At 38.2% G+C, this 19,958-nt stretch overlaps 2 protein-coding genes across 3 annotated transcripts; both read right to left on the reverse strand.

Moving 5' to 3' along the window:
* Positions 1–778: 778 nt before the first annotated feature.
* On the reverse strand, positions 779–12,575 carry timeless (timeless circadian clock). Of its 2 annotated transcripts, none has more exons than XM_087800360.1 (30): positions 12,532–12,575; positions 12,011–12,141; positions 11,757–11,910; positions 10,255–10,369; positions 10,123–10,185; positions 9,960–10,061; positions 9,743–9,898; positions 9,543–9,676; positions 8,870–8,957; positions 8,609–8,785; positions 7,836–8,053; positions 7,479–7,582; positions 6,872–7,041; positions 6,683–6,802; positions 5,891–6,042; positions 5,720–5,817; positions 5,363–5,486; positions 4,511–4,712; positions 4,303–4,442; positions 4,169–4,248; positions 3,966–4,083; positions 3,821–3,903; positions 3,598–3,752; positions 3,293–3,530; positions 2,478–2,546; positions 2,259–2,377; positions 1,809–2,175; positions 1,294–1,339; positions 1,132–1,229; positions 779–1,051 (listed from the first exon to the last, which is right to left on the reverse strand). In XM_087800360.1, the coding sequence occupies exons 2-30, from the start codon at positions 12,090–12,092 to the stop codon at positions 927–929; spliced, it is 3,897 nt and encodes a 1,298-aa protein (XP_087656486.1). In that variant the 5' UTR covers positions 12,093–12,141; positions 12,532–12,575; the 3' UTR covers positions 779–926. The 2 variants fall into 2 exon arrangements, with proteins under 2 accessions (XP_087656486.1, XP_087656485.1); XM_087800359.1 differs by having other exon boundaries at positions 1,132–1,235.
* Positions 12,576–14,408: 1,833 nt separating this feature from the next.
* On the reverse strand, positions 14,409–19,549 carry prph (peripherin). The gene is made up of 8 exons (XM_087801793.1): positions 19,014–19,549; positions 17,246–17,306; positions 17,066–17,161; positions 15,556–15,723; positions 15,357–15,482; positions 15,062–15,282; positions 14,473–14,516; positions 14,409–14,428 (listed from the first exon to the last, which is right to left on the reverse strand). Exons 1-8 carry the CDS (start codon positions 19,547–19,549, stop codon positions 14,409–14,411), a joined length of 1,272 nt encoding a protein of 423 aa, XP_087657919.1.
* Between the last annotated feature and the right edge of the window lie 409 nt (positions 19,550–19,958).

The following is a 19,958-nucleotide window of genomic DNA, read 5'->3' on the forward strand; positions in this document are numbered from 1 at the left end:
TAACGACCAGACACCAGCATGTGGAGAACAAGTGTGGGAACAGACTTTAGTGCAAGAATGGAGCCTCAGTATTGGCAAACAAAAGCATGTTTACAAAGAGTGGGTAATGTCAAGAGTTGTGAACACGAAACAGTTGATTTCGATTGACAGTCTTAGCCTTTGCTTTCAATCTAAAGATGAAGTTAGAAAGTTTAATGAATGCCATCAAAGATGTGCTCCTCGGATGTACACACTCCACCCACCTCCAGGTGTTTGTTCTTCTCTTCTTGATGCAAAGAATAATGAGTTATCCTGGTTTATATAACATGCAGTTGAAAGTGGACTTCATAGGCCTGTTCAAAGGAAGTGATATAAGCGTCAAATGCAAACCTCCCTCTTCTGAGCTCACATGCTGGGTGTGCGATGGGGGGGGCAGAGCAGATGCAGCGACAGGAAGTCACTAACATAGACCAGATGTGCAGGACAGAAGAGCCCCCTCCAACACAGCTGGAACATCTACATTCAAAGACTGTAGATCCCCGTTGTGTCCACCATCTTTAATAAGAACATTAAACACAAATCTTAAAGGTTTGAGTCATTAGAAACAAACCCGAGTTAAATTATTTATAGTGATGGATCTCTCAGCGTTAGCACGCCCCCTATAGTTTAGATAAAGAAGTTCAGACGCATAAACAAGTTGAAGTTGAATTATTGTTTTATTTATATATCCAAAACTACTTAGGTAACATCTTCAACAAGGTTTATTAAAACACACCATAAGATTACATATGGTGACCAGTTTATGAAAAGCATCAGTCTGCACAAACCACTAAAAACCAGAACAATGAGACGTCAAGCATCCAGGGGTGTCTTTACAAGGGTTGGATCTCGACGTCAAGATGCAAACAGAACGTAAGAAAGTCCGCACATACTAATATCAACAGGCCTTAATCCTCGTCTTCCTCTTCGGCAATGATGGCAGCTTTCCTTCTGCGCTTAGACGGAGCGGATATCTCCTCCTTGTCCGAGTCTTCATGTCCGTCCAACTCCATCGCAGATCCAGACACGTTTGCTGTAAAACCATCAAGTTGAAGAGGCAGAATCACGCCTGTGTCTGAACACTGGAGCAGAAAACGACTAAAAATAACAAACCTTCCTCCTCTTTCTTCTCATTTGCTTTAACCACCTCTTCTTCATCACCATCATCATCTTCCAACACTCTGCTTCGTTTTGATTTCTTTTTATTAATCCTAGAACAAATACATTGAGATTCAGATTCAAACCATCAAATTCACAGAAAGATTTTACGATTACCTTTTTGTAGCTTTTTTGTCTGATGGACTCTCCTCTTCAATTGGTGCTAAACCACAAATAAAGTCATTTAGAAATCGAGTAGCTAAAAACTTAACATTTGATTATTACATCTATTAGTCTATTTGATAGGACTAATTGCCATAATTTCCTCTCCATCTAAGCTGAAGAAACCCCCAAAATGAATCAGGTTTGTAGACATTTGTACACACAGATGCTGTCACGTTGGCAGAAAGACATTTGAAGTTTGTTGAAAAACACCTTAGAGGTCATAAAAAAAGAAAAATAAATCAAGTTTCGGTCCTGTTTTCTTTCATTTGTTGGACAGAGTGGTCACCATCCTTCAATTATTTATATGTTTCAAATTAAAAAACAAGTCCTATAGAGCTCTGAATTTCTTAAAGTTCAAGCAGCAATACATCCGTTTTCTGGCTCCCCCTAGCTGTGAATTGTTTGTTTTGAGTGGAATTAAAGGGTCTTGTTTCAGCCAAAGCTCGGTGGGAAACCTGTTCACTCACCTGGATCCTCTGAGGTGTGGTGCTTCCTCTTGCGTGACAGCAGCAGCTCTTTCATGGCTTTTGTTCTTTCTTTACTTGACTTCTTCTTCCCTTTCTTCTCCTCCTCCTCCTCCTCCTTCTTTTTCTTCTTTTCCTCCTCTTCCTTCTTTTTCTCATCCTTTTTCTTCTTCTTCTCATCCTTCTTTTTCTTCTTCTCCACCTTCTTTTTCTCCTCCTCCACCTTCTTTTTCTCCTCCTCCTCTTCATTGGAACCATTGTGTTCCTCAAGAACCAGAGCACTTTCATTACCTTCTCTTAGATGGAGAGAAGCAGCAGCACTTCGTAGCTGGGATGAGCTCAGCTTCTCCGAGATCCTCCAAAATGACTCCTAATCACAAGTACAATAAGATATAGAAACTGAATTGTATATACTGTTACATGAAGTGGTCAGATTTAAAAAGCACACAATACCTGCTCATTTGCAGGTGCTCTTAATCTGAGTTTACGTAATAGTTTCTGGAAGGTCTTGTGCTCCATGGCGTCCTCGTTTGGCTCAGAGAAAGGAACAAGTGGAACCGGCTGGGACAAGCCTGGAAATGGACAAAGTTTATACCACGATATATCAACACACAAATGTATTGATGGTCCAAATAACATCGAATACGCAAAAGAAAAAGAGAGTGTGCAAACCGTCAGCGTCGCGGTCATCTGCTGTTCTATTAAGACAACGTTGCAGCCACTCGAGGGGTCCAGACATGCCTGTAAGCAAGAATACATCCGTGACGCTGAGATGAAGCCTCAGTGAGACTTTTTAAAATCTTAATAATTTGGCATTACTGACATCTGCTGGACATTTGACACTGTTTCACTATGCAGCTCTTTTATTGCATACACAATAAAACCAAAAAGAAGAATCATGTGACAAAAGTTTTTTTGTCTTGTTAAATTCTAAGACGGAATCAGGTCTTGATGCAAGTCTTACTCTAGACACACCAACTTTACTTGACGCCATTTCATTTATTCTTTTGACTGGAGCTTGAGAGTTTTCAGGGGCGACATGTTTACATTTATCGATATACTTAACTGCACCTTATTGATTTAAAACGAATTCAAAGTCATGTGGTCTGTAAATTCTGCAACACTAGAGTCAAGTACTCTACAATACTACAAGTATATCTTTGTTACTACAGTATCACAATATATTGTATCATTGTGCCTGTATCTTGATGATTCATATCACCAGATTCTTGACAATACCTGATCGATGGAATATATTTTTTACGATAAACAATAGTTTATCTAAATATATTTGAGAACAATAAAATGATAAATAATATAGTTTCCAACTTCTGCTAAGTTTTATAATATCCATGTGCAAGTTTTCCTATGTATTTAGCGTCTTTTCTACTGCCTCTCACAACATTGCCAGTACAAAATGTGTCCCTCTGGACTATGTGTACATGTAAACATTGCATATTTGTTGTTGTGTGTCTTGTGCGTCTCACCTGCTTCATGCAGACTGGACACCAGGCTGCCAACGTCAGCTCTGACCACAGGGGACGGCTTAGTCTGACTCTTCCTTCGTCCTTCACTAGACCTCCCTGGCTCCTCATGATCTTCTTCTTCTGCGTCACTCTCGTCAGATTCCTCCTCTTCATCATTTTCATCATCATCTTCTTCTTCTCGCTCCACAAGATCATCAGGGAATTCTTGGGATAATCCAGCCAGGAAGTCTTCTTCAGTCTGAGACCACATGAAAAAGGTGTTGATTTAGATCCAAGTGAAGCTGTAAAAGGGTCAACATTAGTACCATCGCTGCCCCGGAGCTCTTCCCCTGAGCACCGCGGCGACTCTTCTTATAAAGCTGTCGTCTCTCGGACACCAACCCCATGCTGAGCAGTTTGTCTACCAAGCGTGCCTTGGAGCGCTTGGCGGTGATTTTCTTCATGATGTTACCAAGAACATCTAAGAAAGAACATCCGTTAAAAAGAATCCAGTGAGGTCATCGTCTACGGTTACGAAGGCGCGTTCACCATCGGACTCTTGGAATTCTTCGAAGAGCATCTGAAGCTCTTCTTCCTGCTCCTCTGTCCACAGAACGATGCGGGTTCCCTTCCTGTGATGTCAAGAGTCAGTCGACAGGTTCACACTCAGGCAGGAATTATTCAGTTTACGCACTTTGGTTTCTTCAGCTCTTTGGAATTCTCCACCAGGCCCATGTGCACCAGCTGGATCACGACTTGCCGCCGGTTTCTGTTGCCGAGTAAAGGAAGCAGAGTCTCCACGATGTCTGGATCTAGAACAGATAGTGTATCATGTTTAGATGAATGTGAATTAATACAAGGCATCTCATCATTAGCTACAACAAGACAAAGACTGACCATTAGAGTGTCGGTGCTCTACGTACAGTCTACGCAGCTCCTCTTCTTCCTCTTCAGTCCATGAAGGTTTCGTCTGCTTGCTGATATTTTAGAGATTAAAACTTCAAATTCAACAGCGAATATGAAACACAAACCCCTCTGTGAAGTAGCCTTCCGTCATCTCTCGCACAGCGCCGACGTTCTTCCAGAACAGAAGCTCAACATAAGCCTTGTTGTTCGTTGCCGTCAACTTGAAGAATCGTCCGAGAACGAACTTGATGAAGGTGAGCAGCTCCTGTGATGAAGAGGACGGTCGACTCAAAAGTACTACGACTGACAATGTGAAGATTGACAGATGGCGACCTGGTAGACGGAGGCTGCAGGGTCATTCAAGATCCTGTTGAAGAGATGGAAAACTGACAGCTGGTAGAGTAGAGGGTCCATTTTAAGGTCCACAGCCACGCGGTGCAGCATCCGAGCGATGCAGTGGTTTGTGTGAGGAGAGTTTTTGGAATAGGTCTTCAGTAGCAGGACGTATGGACGCACAATCGCCGGGTTGGCGAATCTAAAAAGATGCAAAAAAAGAAAATGGTTACCCACAAATATCGAATATATAGTATGGTCCGGGGCCCACATACGGCCCTTTGACTTAATTAATTAACCCTCGTAAGCAGAGAATTACAAATATTGAGTTAAAAAAAAGGTTGTAGATAAAGACAACCATTATTTTTATTCATTATTGTGTTTTATTTTAATTTATTATTTAACATTTTATTATTTATTATAAATATTTCTATATATATTTTGTCATCATTGTATTTATTATTATTTTCAATATGTGTACTATATATCCTAATATAATGTGTAAGCATGTTTAATCTTTTTCTTTCTTGAACTGCTGAAACAACCAAATTTCCCCAATGTGGGAAAAATAAAAAGGTACATTAATTCAAAAATAAAAACGAATCAATTATTTGGTAAACTTATTCACATCCAGTAGCAACGGAGGTTCCATGAAATGTTATTAGACTTCTCTGACGCCAGGGGAGCCAGAATGATTTATCTATGTAACATTATAATTGAAAGTTTTTGCAACACTTCTTGAGATAAAATAAAACTCAAATAACAATCTTATTTTTTTTTAATATAACTTTTGATACTTTTCTCATCAAATGAAAGTTCTCAGTTTCGTCAGGTTGATAATAATCTTCTTACCTTTTAATGAAGTCCAAAAAGTTGAATTCGGTTTCAGAAACCTGGACTGACTCCAGTTCCTCTTCCTCCATTGCTCCTGCTTCCTCCTCCTCCTCCGGATCTTCAGCTTCAGGTTGAGTTGACCCTGAATTGATTGTCAAAATATTCATACATCTCTTTTTCAACTGCCAAGTATTTTATGCAACAAATAAAACTGTGTCAAAAGCATGTTGGCAGATTTCACACTTGATGTTTGCACAAGCGTATTGTTCTTTTTGTATTTTAATTACAACAATAATGTAAGTTTGTTGAATATGTTAAAATGATTTCTGAGGTCAACAGCATTTCTAGACTTTAAAAGGGTGAAAGCATGTTTACTTGGCAGGTCTGCATGAAGAATCTGTTTGAGAAGTTCCAGTTCTTCTTCAGGTTCCACGTCTACGGAGCCAAACACGTCTCCCTCCGGCCAAACCTCCCTGAGAAAGTAAACCAACCATATTTAGGAAAGTTTTTATGCAGGAAGAATGTTTGACAAGATTCTCCGCAAACCTAGCAGCTCTCAGAAGAGCCAGAGCTTCTGGTCCTAGTCGTGCCAGCAGCACGTCCTGCACTCGCACCATGGCCTCCGTCCTCTGATCCTCCAGAGGAGTTTCAGATGCAGCATCGAAAGGCACAATACTCTCTGTCAAAGACTCTGACAGCTGCAGAAACCGGTCGAAAATGTCAGAAACACAATCATCAGGGGGGTCATGATTCCTCTTTAAAGTTACACGATATTCAACATTACAAACTACAGTATAGATTGATTAACTAATGTGGTCTTTATCCATAATTTGCTAGAGGGTGTCATGTCAAAATCAGTGGTCGGGGGAAGTTAACGATAAAATGAGTGGCTCGATTCGCTGTTTTTAAACAAAAGAAAGCTCTCAAGTCCAAATACCTGGAAGAAATGAGAATTAAAGTGAAGGTAAGAAAATATTTTTATATAATTTATAATGTGTGATAACAGGAAACCCTTCAGTTAACTTCAATGTATTTGGAAATGTAAAAATGACACCAAGCAAATTAAGAAATACATTTTTCAACTCACAATGTTTTGTCTCTCATAAATAGGAAAACTTGAGCTTTTGTCATTTAGATATCTCTTTATTTACCAGTATAATGGTCGTAAACTTTATATAAACAACATTTTGATATCTTTGGACTCTACCTAAGAGTAACAGAATTTGAAAAATAAATCAAATAAAAATATGGGATTTAATTTTTTCTCAGATGGACCAGCCACACCTGGAGTAAGTATAAAGATGTCGCATAAATTGTCCAAACACGTTTCAAACTGACCTTGAAGCCCGTTGACTTCAGCTCCTCAGCCAAAACCGTCCAAATCTCCTCCACAGCTTCTGGACTTAACTTTGGTGTCTTTTTACCAGCCCGAGACTTTCTCTTCTTCACTCGCTTTTTCTGTTAAAAAAAACCCACCGCCATCAGTGATCCACGTTAAAATCCAATCCAAACCAGTGAGAAAGAGACCTGGACGATCAGACTCCTGCGACCTTTACAGAAACGCTCCAACATGCGCAGGAACAGATGAGTGGACTCCACCAGGTCTTTGAGGTAAGAGTGAGGCTGTTTGGTTTCGTCGTACTTCCTCAGCAGAGTCACAAATATCTCTCTGTACTCCATCATGTAGAAGATGTTACCTTGAAAACATACACTTAGCATATCAAACCAAACAAACAGTAAACTATAATATACATATTGAAATCATGTGATGACTGAGGATGAGAGGATACAGTCAACTCCAGCAGCTTATAAAGCTTATGTTTGGACACATTTAGGTTTCAAAACAAATTAAAGGAATTATAAAAACATCAGAGTCAAGTTCTTGTTACAAATGTATTGTTGTTACTACAGTATCACAATATATGCCCTGTGTCATCATATGTACATATCCTCAGATTATTGCTAATACAGATCTGAATATTTATTAATTTACAAATAACCTTTTACTTTTACTATTTACATGTCATTGCCATTCCTTTTTGCCTGAACAATACTTACTTTTTTTCAATTTTTGTTTATTGGTCTTAGCATAGATCCATATATTTTTCCCTCAATAAAAAAAAAAAACACTCACTTTTAATGACGTGAGAACTCTGACGGATGTTTTCATCCTGAGAATGATCCATCTCGTTCACAGTTAACAACAGCTCCTGATATGCTTTGAGAGCCAGATGCATCCTGAAATGAGTACAGTAATATTTGCATAAAAACAGAGGGAAAACTGTTTGATTTTAGTTTAAAATTTGCTTTATTAGATGCATTATTGTAGTGGATGTATATAAAACAATAATTTTGTATGCCCAAATAATTGTGAAAAACTTTTACTGAAACAGATAGGACACAATGAGATAAATTTAATAATAAAAACAATAATTCAATGTATTGTTACAATATAATTATTTCAGCAACTTGTACTTGGGCGTCTTCTCACCTGCGGGACCAGGACGTGGCCTCTTTGCGCTCCGTGAGTATCATCTCGTAGTAGTTGGTGATGTTTCGCTCGATGAAATGAAACGCACGGATGGACATGGTTTCAGAGACCAAGTCAGCACGGAAGCCGTTCCCACGGTTGAAGGCCATGAAGAAGCTGAGAGCCCAAAGATAGTAGGTCTCGTCGTGTTGCTCGCTCTGCTCCCGGATCAAACTTTCCTAAGGAGTTGTAAACCGTTCTGTTAACGCGGCGATTGAAATTCACTTCATAAGCATTCATTTAATCATTCAATCATTCATCAAGCCTGACTTTGAGGCGCTCCTTAACCAATAGGTCCTGGGTCTGATTCATTTATGAGCCACCTCCACTACTTTTTCTCAAGGTTGAGGAGCAACAGTTTTTTTTTCTTTTTATGCCTTTCAAGAATAAACATCTGAGCACATTTCTTTTTTAATGATATTCTATAACTTTGTATTGCTTTTGATTGTTCAAGCGCTTTGTGACCCTGGTCTAGAAACAACTGTTAACTACTTTAAATGGAGGGGCATTATAAAGTTTGATTTCAAATTTGAAAGAAGAGAAAGATGTACCATCATTGCAAACAAATTTAAAAAATATATTGAATTATTTCAAGACTACATATACCAGATTTTAATCTACTTATCCAGGTAAATCAAGATAACAACTTTTGAACCAGCTAATAATGTCATAAAATTGTGTCTAATTATTTTCTTAAAACTGACTAACACAGAGAGTATCATGGCTTCACTCACCTTGACGAGATACATGAGTCGATTATAACAGTTTTCCAGAAAGTCCGCACAAAACTCCCGAAGGAAAAGTCGAACATTCAAGGCCGAGCGACGTTTGTCGTTACATTCCTGCATCCGACGATTCCTTTTGGGAACTCGTCTCACTGCTTTGTCCATGTCGTGTGTATAGTTTTTAAACTACAAAATATAAGAGGAAAGATGTGATTAATTCCAGTCATAAAACTTAAATAAAACTTATTTTAGTGAATAGGTCTTACTCACATTATGAATGTTCTTGTGATAAATCACATCCTTGTCAGCGATTGACTTGAGACCTTGAACAACAAAGGACCCCCCGAAGCGAGAGTGTCTGAAAGATATAATATATAAGGGAGGTTCTGGTATCACCTTATAAAAAGGTATATGTATGAGTGTTTTGGTTCTTTTAAGATAAACGATTATTTTGGCTTATTTTCATTTTTCAAGTTAAAGTAAGTGTTTATAATATGAAATATTAGACAATGTGTTTTTCATTTGATGCAATTTAATTTAAATTGTGAAATATATGAAATTAGCAACGCTTTTTTCTTAGTTTTCAATTAAATTAATTTAAAAAATAAGACAGAATAAAATGTATATAAATAAAAAGGTTTATTTTATGGTCTCCTTTTATTCATTTCAACAGTCAACCATCACAGTTTATAACGTGACATGAATATATTTTTTATAAATGAGTCTCTTATTTAAATTATTTTGCATACTTGTATTTTAGAGAACAATTTTTATTACGCAAAATGAAAGTGAAACTGTGTATTGGTTTTACTGACGTTTATTTTTGTCATAATCCGTCCAAAAAAAAGAAAAGTTTCTTGATTTAATTTTAAACTTATCTTGATTAAATGAAACTATTTGCAGACATTAAATGTGTGTATGGTTACTAAAGTCAATCACTCACCTGGTTCCTCTTTGAAACGTGCGTGAACGTCTCTCGGCCTGCTCCTTCTGCCTCAGAGCTTCAAGCTCGTGAGCATCTTTCAGTTTTTCCTCGGCCGAGCGAGGTTGTCCAGCGCTCACCAGTGCATCGGGGGTCTGCAGATCATCATCACATTACTGAGGAGATTCTTTAGAACATCTATAACAATGTTTGGGTCTAACCTGGTCTCTGAACATGAGAGAGATGATCTCCAGAACGTGCAAACTCCACTGCTGCTCGCTTTGAGCAGAGGCCAAAAACTTGATCAGGTCATCGAAGCCGCTCATGTGAATGGCCCACAGCACTCTGTCATGTATGCTGGCATCGTCGTCCACTTTCTACAGCACGAGAGAACACATGATATTTTCCACAAAAACACAAGGAACACTCAGTCCTGACCATCTCTTCACAAGGGTCCGCCGGAACATGAAGAACATTTCTGACCAATAGAAGAATTCTCTCGATCAGTAGATTGTCTTCTTCCTCTCTTTGCTCCCAGTCCTGTGGAAAAAAACAAGCGAGTTTGAAAACAAGTATCGTAAACATGTGTGAAGAGACTTACCAGCTGCAAGATGTTGTACAATGTTTCACTTAAAACACCGAAAACTCTCTCACTGGCAAAGGCCTGCAACATAAACCAAAATGAACATTAATAAGATATATTATTTTCGGCAAATTTAAAATAAGCATTTACCTCTTTATAGGCTTGCAGGTGAGATGTTACTTGCAGGAAGTGATGTCGTAACACTGGGTCATCTGGGACTTTGCCAAAACAGAGCATTGCAGGCTGTGTGAGGTTGACCATAAGTCTGCGGAAGAAATGTTCTTACGATGTTAAATAAAATCATTCTGGGATTTAGATTCAAGCAAAAAAGTTGGGGAAGCCACAGCACTGTTGAGGAGAAAAATGCTTTCAAACAATTATCATACAGTAAAAGATTTTTTTTTTTTTTTAGATCATTTAAAGAGACCCTCAGACATTTCTGTTGCGTTCAAACGTCGGACACTCCCTAAAGTCAAAAAAGAGGAACTTGATCAAGGTTATTGATTGAGTTTTACTTTTCAGACATTACATGTAGACATTTTCAGAAACAATTGGTTGTGTGATAGGTCGAATTTAGCGCTTTGTTAAATTAAAACAGCTGTGAAAACATTATTTTGTCGTCAAAATGTCAACAATACGAATAGGTTATTCAACGAAATTGCTTGCCCGCGAGTCAACACTTTGGGTTTTAACCATAATATTCCGCGGTTTAAATACACGGATCTCAATGCTGGCGCCGAGTGAGTGTATTTATGTGAGTAATGAAGGACCTCCATATTATGTTACTACATTTTTTTGGTAACCATCAGAGGTTACAACATGTTTATGAAAGATTGCATGAAAATATTTATATAAAAGAATGTAATGAATAATAATAATAAAATTAAAAATATTGCAAAAAATTGTGACATAACTTTGGTGATCATCGGAGTTGTAATTACAAAGTTATTACAAAATGTTTACGAAAATTGACATGAAGATATTGATTAAAACGATTTCAAAGAGAAATTTGTAAAAGTAACCAGTTTAGAAACAAGATATGAAGGCACTTCATAAGTGACATGAAATTGGTGACATCGGAGTTGTAATTACAAAGTCCATATTATTGCCAAGTTAGTATAGAGGAGGATTTTACCATCTCACAAACCATATACAAAAAAACAATGAGATTGCTGTGACTCTTTTGATCCTGTATACAATGATCTTATAAATTAAAAAATTAAAAATGAGCAATACAACTAGAGCTACAGTTATTTTTCGGCACCAGATGTATCATTCTTTGTCTTTCAGTGCCAGGTGTCAGTTCCCAGATGTAAAAGATTACTTTTCGACTTTTCAGTTTGAATTTTTTTATTAGTAAACTTGAAATGAAATTTTGAAACTTCAACATATTCTTTAACCTTATTCTTCTTTCTGTACGAAAGCTGATTGAAGTGGAACTGTACCAAGCCGAAAAATTAAGCTAAAAATGTGTACTATATTTGATTTAATTGTACTTAAAATTAATCGAATTTTGTGACAAAAAATGTTCTTTTAATACCAAGCCTTATACAACTAGCACTATCACTTACTAAGTGTTAACAGTAAAAAAAAAGCTAGAATGAGACCCAAGGTTCAGGTAAGAAGAGTGAGAAGAGAAGAAGAAGAATTACCTAATGCAGGCGTCAAAAAGTGCCTTGTCTTTTCCGTGTTGAACGATGAGGGGAAGGAGGTCGTGTTGGACGATCTGTCCAGCACCCAGCTGCTGCCGGACATCTCTAGAGTCGTCTTCATGACGTAGGTACCGGATCAGGTCCTTCACACTCTCTGAGTAACAAAAAAGGAAACACATCAATAATGGAAATAATCCTGAATTGTAAACCAATATCATCACTACAGTGTTATACACTACAGTCGTGTTACCAACCTAGACAGTCGATTTCTTTGTGGTAAGCGTCTCCCTCCAGGTATCCAAGAGCACTGCATGTGGCCAACAACTCACAGTTCATCTTGGGTTTGTTTCCACCTTAACCAGGTGAGAGTTTTGAGATGTGCAACCTGACACACAATAAATAAAGAAACGTAAAAAAAGGAGATGATTCTCATTGTAGTCAGTTTGTGTTTTTCAGAAAAGATATTCGTTTATTTCGTTTATTTTGTAAGTAAAATTCGATTACATTAGGACGGATTCAAATACCGTATATCAAAAATGATCTGTTCCCGAAGGTATAAAAGCATATTAAGTATATAAAAAGAAAAATATGTGCAATTTTTAGTTGCTTAATGTTCGTAACTACGTCTTAGACTGTGGAAACATAACAAATGAAGCGCTTATTTCGCCTGACATAGTTAGACAAACACATATGTTGCTCATGTCTAACGAACGCAGTTTTTAAGACGGAATCTGACTAAATGTTATCACGCAGAATAAAACAAAATGGGACAAACCTGTCAAAACTAGCGCCGCTTCTTTTCACGCGAACAAGACTGGCGCCAATCGACTGACACAGGAAGTACATTGACGTCACTTCTTGTGAGTCATGGCCCCGAGTTTTACTTTTCAGACATTACATGTAGACATTTTCAGAAACAATTGGTTGTGTGATAGGTCGAATTTAGCGCTTTGTTAAATTAAAACAGCTGTGAAAACATTATTTTGTCGTCAAAATTTCAACAATACGAATAAGTTATTCAACGAAATTGCTTGCCTTCGAGTCAACACTTTGGGTTTTAACCATAATATTCCGCGGTTTAAATACACGGATCTCAATGCTGGCGCCAAGTGAGTGTATTTATGTGAGTAATGAAGGGCCTCCATATTATGTTACTACACTTTTTTGGTGACTATCAGAGGTTACAACATGTTTATGAAAGATTGCATGAAAATATTTATATAAAAGAATGTAATGAATAATAATAATAAAATTAAAAATATTGCAAAAAATTGCGACATAACTTTGGTGATCATCGGAGTTGTAATTACAAAGTTATTACAAAATCTTTACGAAAATTGACATGAAGATATTGATTAAAAAGATTTCAAAGAGAAATTTGTAAAAGTAACCAGTTTAGTAACAAGATATGAAGGTACTTCATAAGTGACATGAAATTGGTGACATCGGAGTTGTAATTACAAAGTTATTAGAAAATATTTATGAAGAATGGCATGAAAATATTGATCTTAAATAATTTGTTAAAATAATTAAAAAGATTTCAAAGAGAAATTTGTAAAAGTAACCAGTTTAGTAACAAGATATGAAGGTACTAAATAAGTGACATAACTTTGGTGACCATCGGATTTGTAATTACAAAGTTATTACAAAATGTTTACGAAAATGGCATGAAGATGAAGATTCATTTTAAAGAATTTATATAACATTTAAAAAATAGTAATGAGTTTAGTAACAAGATATGAAGGTCCTTCATAAGTGACATACATGTATTGACCATCAGAGCTTTAATTCAGAAGTTATTACAAAATGTCTATAAAACATTGCATGTAAATATTCATATGAAAGAACTTGGAGCGACATTTTAAAAACTAAAGCGTGTAGTAACATGATTTAGATGATTATTATAAGTGACATAAAATGTGTTGCCCTTCAGAGTTGTAACTAGTAGGAGTTATTTCAAAATTGGTAATGAATATTGCATTAAATAATAACAACAATACACTAAAATATATAAACAGACACCTCTTTTCTCCAATTATTTATTCGCATAGTCATGATTTTGCCAGAGAAGCAGAGAGTTTATTTCAGTTTGATTACATGTATCATAATTAAATAATGTGTATTGAACTTGATGATGAGCCTGGTTAAAGGAAACTGGATGACAAAAGCATTTATTCCTATGGCAGTGGTTTATTTTCATACGATGCTGCGTGTTCTTTGTTTCTTGTTAAATATTCCAAGTCAGTGTTTCTTGCTGTAAATAAATAAAGGCCACATGTGGTTTTTTCAGTTGGTCATGCTGTTGCAATGTGGCTTCAATAGCACCGAGATCTTGCACTGCAGCTAAAGATTTGCTAAACAACGAAACACCTAACTAGAATGAGCAGTACATCTATCAACGTTTCTTCTTTCTCTTCTTTTAGATCTTTTTTCACTGGTCTTTCTCATCCTTGTCCATCAGGTCGCTGTGGTCTCGCTCCTTCTCTCGCTTGGATTCCTTCACAACCTATAACGAGACAATTAATTTAAATGATTATTGACAATATTAAAATAGTTAAGAGACGAACCTCTCCATCACGAGTCTCAACAGTCTTGATCACGACGGTCCTCTTGCTCCCCTTGTCAGGAAATGGCTCATAATCTGTCAAAAAATCATTTGATTTTTTTGTAATCTTGATTTTTGATAAAGCAATTTTTTGCTGCCTACCTTTCTGACCCATGTGCTGGTTCATGCCCATGTTGAAAATGGGAACGGTGATCCTAAACACATGGATAATAGGTTCAGTTATCAATGCTTTAAAAACAAAAATGACTGGTATGATTTCAAATTGGTGATGTGATCTCTCAAACTAGATCAATTAGAAGTATCAAGAAAAGAAAAAAAATAGCTAAATATATTTAAAAAAAAGACCTTGACACAGCTGATTTAGATAGTAACTGACCAAAGTTAACTGGTTACTAAATGCTCTTTAAAAGAAATTGCAAAGGGTTAGTTGTTGGACGAATAGGGTTTAAAAAAAAAAAAAAAAAAAGATTATTTAATGATATTAACCTAGATTAGTGCCCAACATCAATATATTTTTTAACATTTTGTTTATTTAAAATTTGTTTTTTGGAGTAATTTTTTTAAATAGATAAAACTAGATGAAAACTTTATTGAACCCTCTGGAGGTCTCCTTCGGGAAATTGTTTAAATATTTTTCTGATCAAATTTAACATCTGATTTTTAAGAGGGTTGATATTCAAAATCTAAATGGAGATCCTGTAAAATATCGAGAGTAAATTGTAAATCTAATCCCTCACACCTGCTCTCTTCTCCCTCCAGCAGTTTTCGATAAGTGGCGATTTCAATGTCCAGGGCCATTTTGACGTTGAGGAGATCCTGGTACTCCCTCAGGTGTCGGGCCATCTCATCCTTCAGGTTGCGGATTTCGTCTTCCAGGCGGCAAACGTTGTCCTGGTAGTTTCCGACCTCGTTGTTGAACTGGTCCTCCATGTCGCGCATCTGCCTCAGGAGGGACTCGTTCTGCAGACACGAAGGAAACACTTGAGAATGTAACAGTGATGTTTCATAAGAGAAGGTCGGGGGCTGGGTCTCACGGTGTTCTTCATTGCATCGATCTCACAGGTGAGAGACTGAATTTGCCTCCTGGACTCTCCGGCCTCCTGCTTGGCCGACCTCAGAGCATCAGTGTTCTTCTTAGCAGACTCGGTCAAGTCAGTGAACTGAGGGATGTAGACGCAGAGTTAAGACTTTCTCAAATCTCATGATTTATTCCTCGCTTGTGTGTTGATGTACCTTGGACTTGTACCACTCTTCAGACTCATGCATGTTCTTCATGGCGATGTTCTCGTACTGAGCCCTGATGTCTCTCAGGGCCCCGGTCAGGTCGGGCCTGGCGGAGCTGCTGTCCACCTCCATCCTCAGCTGCTGGGTCTGGACACACACCTGGACATCCTGGATCTCCTGCTCAAACACACAAGCAACCGTCAAAACTTGAGCGGGAAGTTGTGACGGTTTTTAAAATTAGAAGAAAAATTACACTTTGATGCACAGCAACGCTTTAGAATTTTACTTCAGTTTGTTCAAAAATGTGATTTAAAATTAATTTAATTAATTAAACTATAATTTCTTAAATTATACATGCAAGGGGGTCATTTCAGGACAAAGTTAGATACGAAGACGTCAAAGCTCCAGTCGCTACATAAAAATAAACACATTTTTCTATATCTCTAAAAAGAACAGATTACAGAAAGAACAGAAATAATCCCAACCTTTAGTTGGTTGAGTAGAAAATGAGTGTTTGAATTTTGGGTGAACTAACACAAACTGTGCATTTTATTTATAGTTTGTTTAAATATAGCGTGAAAGCAAACAAAGAAAGTGAACATGATATGGATTTTTTTCTTTTCTTTCGAGGGTTTTCTTTTCTTGTAGGAAAGTGGTCCAAATGGCTCTTTTAGTGGTACTGGTGGCCGACCTCTGGTTTAACCTATTGATTATGTCGTCTAGAAAACCTTGAAGCTTTTATATTATTTATGTCATTTATATATAATCTGTGGACACGTTGATGGAAAAAACGTTTACTAAAAGTTTGAGTCTGTGTGGGTGTATTTCTTTGTGCGTATGTGTGTGTGTATGTTTATGTATGTGTGTATTTGTTAGTGTGTATATTTGTGTATTTGTATGTATGTGTGTCTGTTTGTGTGTGTATTTGTTAGTGCCTATGTGTGTGTATCTGTTAGTGTGTATATGTGTGTATTTTTTATGAATGTGTGCCTGTTTGTTTGTGTATTTGTTTTCTGCGTATGTGTGTGTATGTTTATGTGTGTGTGTATTTGTTAGTATGTATATGTGTGTATTTTTATGTATATGTGCCTGTTTGTGTGTGTATTTGTTTTTGCACATGTGTATGTATTTGTTAGTGTAGGTGTGTATTTGTATGTATGTGTTTGTATTTGTTAGTGCTTATGTGTGTGTATATTTGTGTTTATGTGTTTTGTTTCTGCCTATGTGTGTTTATGTATGTGTTCGCTTGTTTGAGTTTGTTTATTTGTGTGTGTATATTTTAGTGCATTTGTGTGTGTGTGTTTCTGCCAATGTGTGTTTGTGTTTGTGTGTATGTTATTTGCTTATGTTTGTGTATGTTTATGTCTGTGTGTATTTGTTAGTGTGTATTTGTTTGTACCTGTGTGTATGTTTATATGTATTTGTTTCTGCCGATGTATGTTTATGTACGTCTGTATTAGTTTGTGCGTATGTTTCTTGTGTTGTCAACAAGTTATATAAAGAAGAGCTGCAGCCTCACCTCATCGTGCATCTTCTTGAGGAATTCAATCTCATCCATCAGTGACTCGATTTTCCTCTCCAGCTCCAGACGAGACAAGGTGGCGTCGTCCACATCCTAGTTTGTCATAAAAAGTCTGAGCTGAACTCACAGTGGTGCAGATCCATCCATCATCTGTAAAGAAGAGGAAAGTGTTCTGACCTTACGGAAGGCCCCGAGGTTGTTCTCAGCATCTGCTCTCTTCTGAGCTTCCTCCTCCAGCCTGAAGAACACACGATACAAAAGCCATTTATTCTCAACCCAATATAGACGTTTATTGGAGCATTTGTCCGGGCCTTCATCGGCGAGCATCTGCTGGCATGAAAAGGCTTTCAGGATCAATTTGCTTGTAAAAATCTGCCTGATGGTAGAATCCGTCCAACTGGACCCATCCAAAGAAAACCCTTTAAGTAGATTATAAATTATAGATTCAGCTCCGTGTGTAGAGCGTGGGTTCGAAGGACATTATGTGAGGAACAAAGATGTTATTGTGAGGTTTAGCATTGAATAGACGCCGGGACGAGGGACAATTTCAAACCCATTTATATTCGCTTCCAATTTCCAAAACACTCAGAACACAAGATACAATCAACAGTAAAATAAGATTTCTTTGAGAGCTAGAAATCATCAAATGTTTTTTTTTCTTTCATCAAGATTTTTCTGGCCCGAAAGAAAGTATGTTATTCAACAACATTCAAGTGTTTTTAGGTTTTCAACTCAAAAGCTAAACCATTATGTATCAGGTTAAAACATTTAATTTAATTATATATATATATATATATATATAAAGTTACATTTATTTTCCCGAGTAATACTATTGTAAAGATGGATTAAATAAATAATTAAATTAGCATCATTAACACTATTTTTTACAAAGAATTGTCTAATTGAGAAGCAATTGTGGTTAAATTTACCCCCAAAAAACTACTTTTTTACATGGTAAGGGAGCGGCTGCTAAATTATACATTGAGACTAATCGACATATCACCATCCAAAACTCTTTAAAAAAAACGTTTAAAATCATTGGACGATGGTTTTATTGTAATGCAAGTTTCACGAGTGAATAATCCTTTACATTAAATAAATTGGCAGGTACTAGGTGTGAGGGATACATGCAGTGAACATGCTCATATTCCTCATAATTTCGATGGCTGGTAAAATGGGAAACCTCATCTTCTACCTTGTCTTTTTTAATGTCCCAGCAACAGGAGACGGCCATCTTGTCTGCTCGATTCTGACCCCGGCTGAAGTCATGGTGGACGAGTGTGTAGAGTGTGTGATGGGGGTCACCCTTCTCATCTTTTATTCATGCCTTGTTGGACCTTTTTTTTTTTTTTTTTCCTTGACGAGGTTCTCCAGCAACACTGAGAACACCCAAAGGAGTCACATTGATCTTTCCTAATGATGCTCTCACTGAACTGTCTCCTTTACTACCTCAATTTCCTGTCCCCCCCACCCCTATAGATGCAACGACAACCCCACCCAGTGTCTGGTCCATATATTGATATATTGATATCATCACCACGGCAACGACATTGTTACCATCCGCTTAATGGTCTTAATCTTGTTAATTTTGGAAGTCATTGAACGTTTCCCTCATTCATTTCCAGACTCACGTCCCAGGATGTGATGGATGGTCACAGTTAATGGGCCACACCCTTGAGCAACGCACTGACCACACCTGTGTGTCCAACATGTTTTCATTAACCTGTTGATTATTGAGAATAACACAGAGATCATCCATTGTTTGAGCACATAATGTGGATTAAACGATCAAAAGTACCAAAGAAATACTGGAGATAAAAACAGATTTTTAACTAAAAGTACCTTCTTAAAGTACTCGTATGAGCTTCACTGATCTTTCATTTAAAAACATATTATTTCTTTAGATTATTATCTTAAATGTGATTTTCATACGACGATCCCTTACCTTTGCCTGAGCAGACCCAGATCCTCGGCCAGGTTGTCCCTCTCCATCAGATACTGGTCCCTCTCCTTGCCGATGTCGTCCATCTGGCGCCGGAGCTCCTTCATCTCCTCCTGGAAGAGCTCGGTGGCCCGGTTGGGCTGGCCGTGCTGCTGCTGACCTTTGAACTGGTTGAGCTCCTGCTGCAGTGCGCCATTCTGCGTCTCCAGGTAGCGCACCTTCTCGATGAAGCTGGCGAAGCGGTCGTTGAGCTCCTGCAGCTCGACCTTCTCGTTGCTCCGGGTGGCCAGGAACTCCTGGTTGACGGCCTCGGCCAAGGTGAAGTCCACCTTGTCGTAGCTGAGGCGGGGGGGCTGGGCCACGGGGCGGGAGCGCTGCTGGTGGTAAGAGGTGGAGACGCGGGACGACACGGCCGGCGAAGCGGAACGCAGGTAGCGACCCCCGCCCACGCGGGAGGACGAGAGCGGGTAAGAGGTCATGGGGTGCGGGCTCCCGAAGGTGCGCCTGTAGGAGGTGGAGGTCTGCATGGAGTGGCTCATGGCGAGTCTTGAAGAGATGGAGCGGCGGGCGAGGCTCAGAGATGCTGGGAAAGCAGAAGCTCACTTCAGCACTGGAGGCTTTTATAGCCTGAACATCCCATCATCCTCTGACCTCCTCCTCCTCGCCACACCCACCACTTCCATCACTCTTTACAAGCTGGCCACTCCCTGCCCTTCAGAGGAAGACGCCTTCCCTCCTTCCATCCGTCTTCCTCTGTCTGGACCGACCATTAACCCTTCTGGCGGCGGGCCAGGCTGACTTCAACCACTGGTAACTAACCCATGCTGCCGCTTGATTTATGACTCCTGCGCTTCCTTATTGACCTTCAGCTTGATCACCAATCCATATTTGTGAAACGTGTCGCCCCAATGTTCTTCTCTCCTGATATCTGCTGAGCATCACCTTCCA

This window comes from Callionymus lyra, chromosome 10 (assembly GCF_982586985.1).
Source record: "Callionymus lyra chromosome 10, fCalLyr1.hap1.1, whole genome shotgun sequence".
NCBI lineage: Eukaryota > Metazoa > Chordata > Actinopteri > Syngnathiformes > Callionymidae > Callionymus > Callionymus lyra.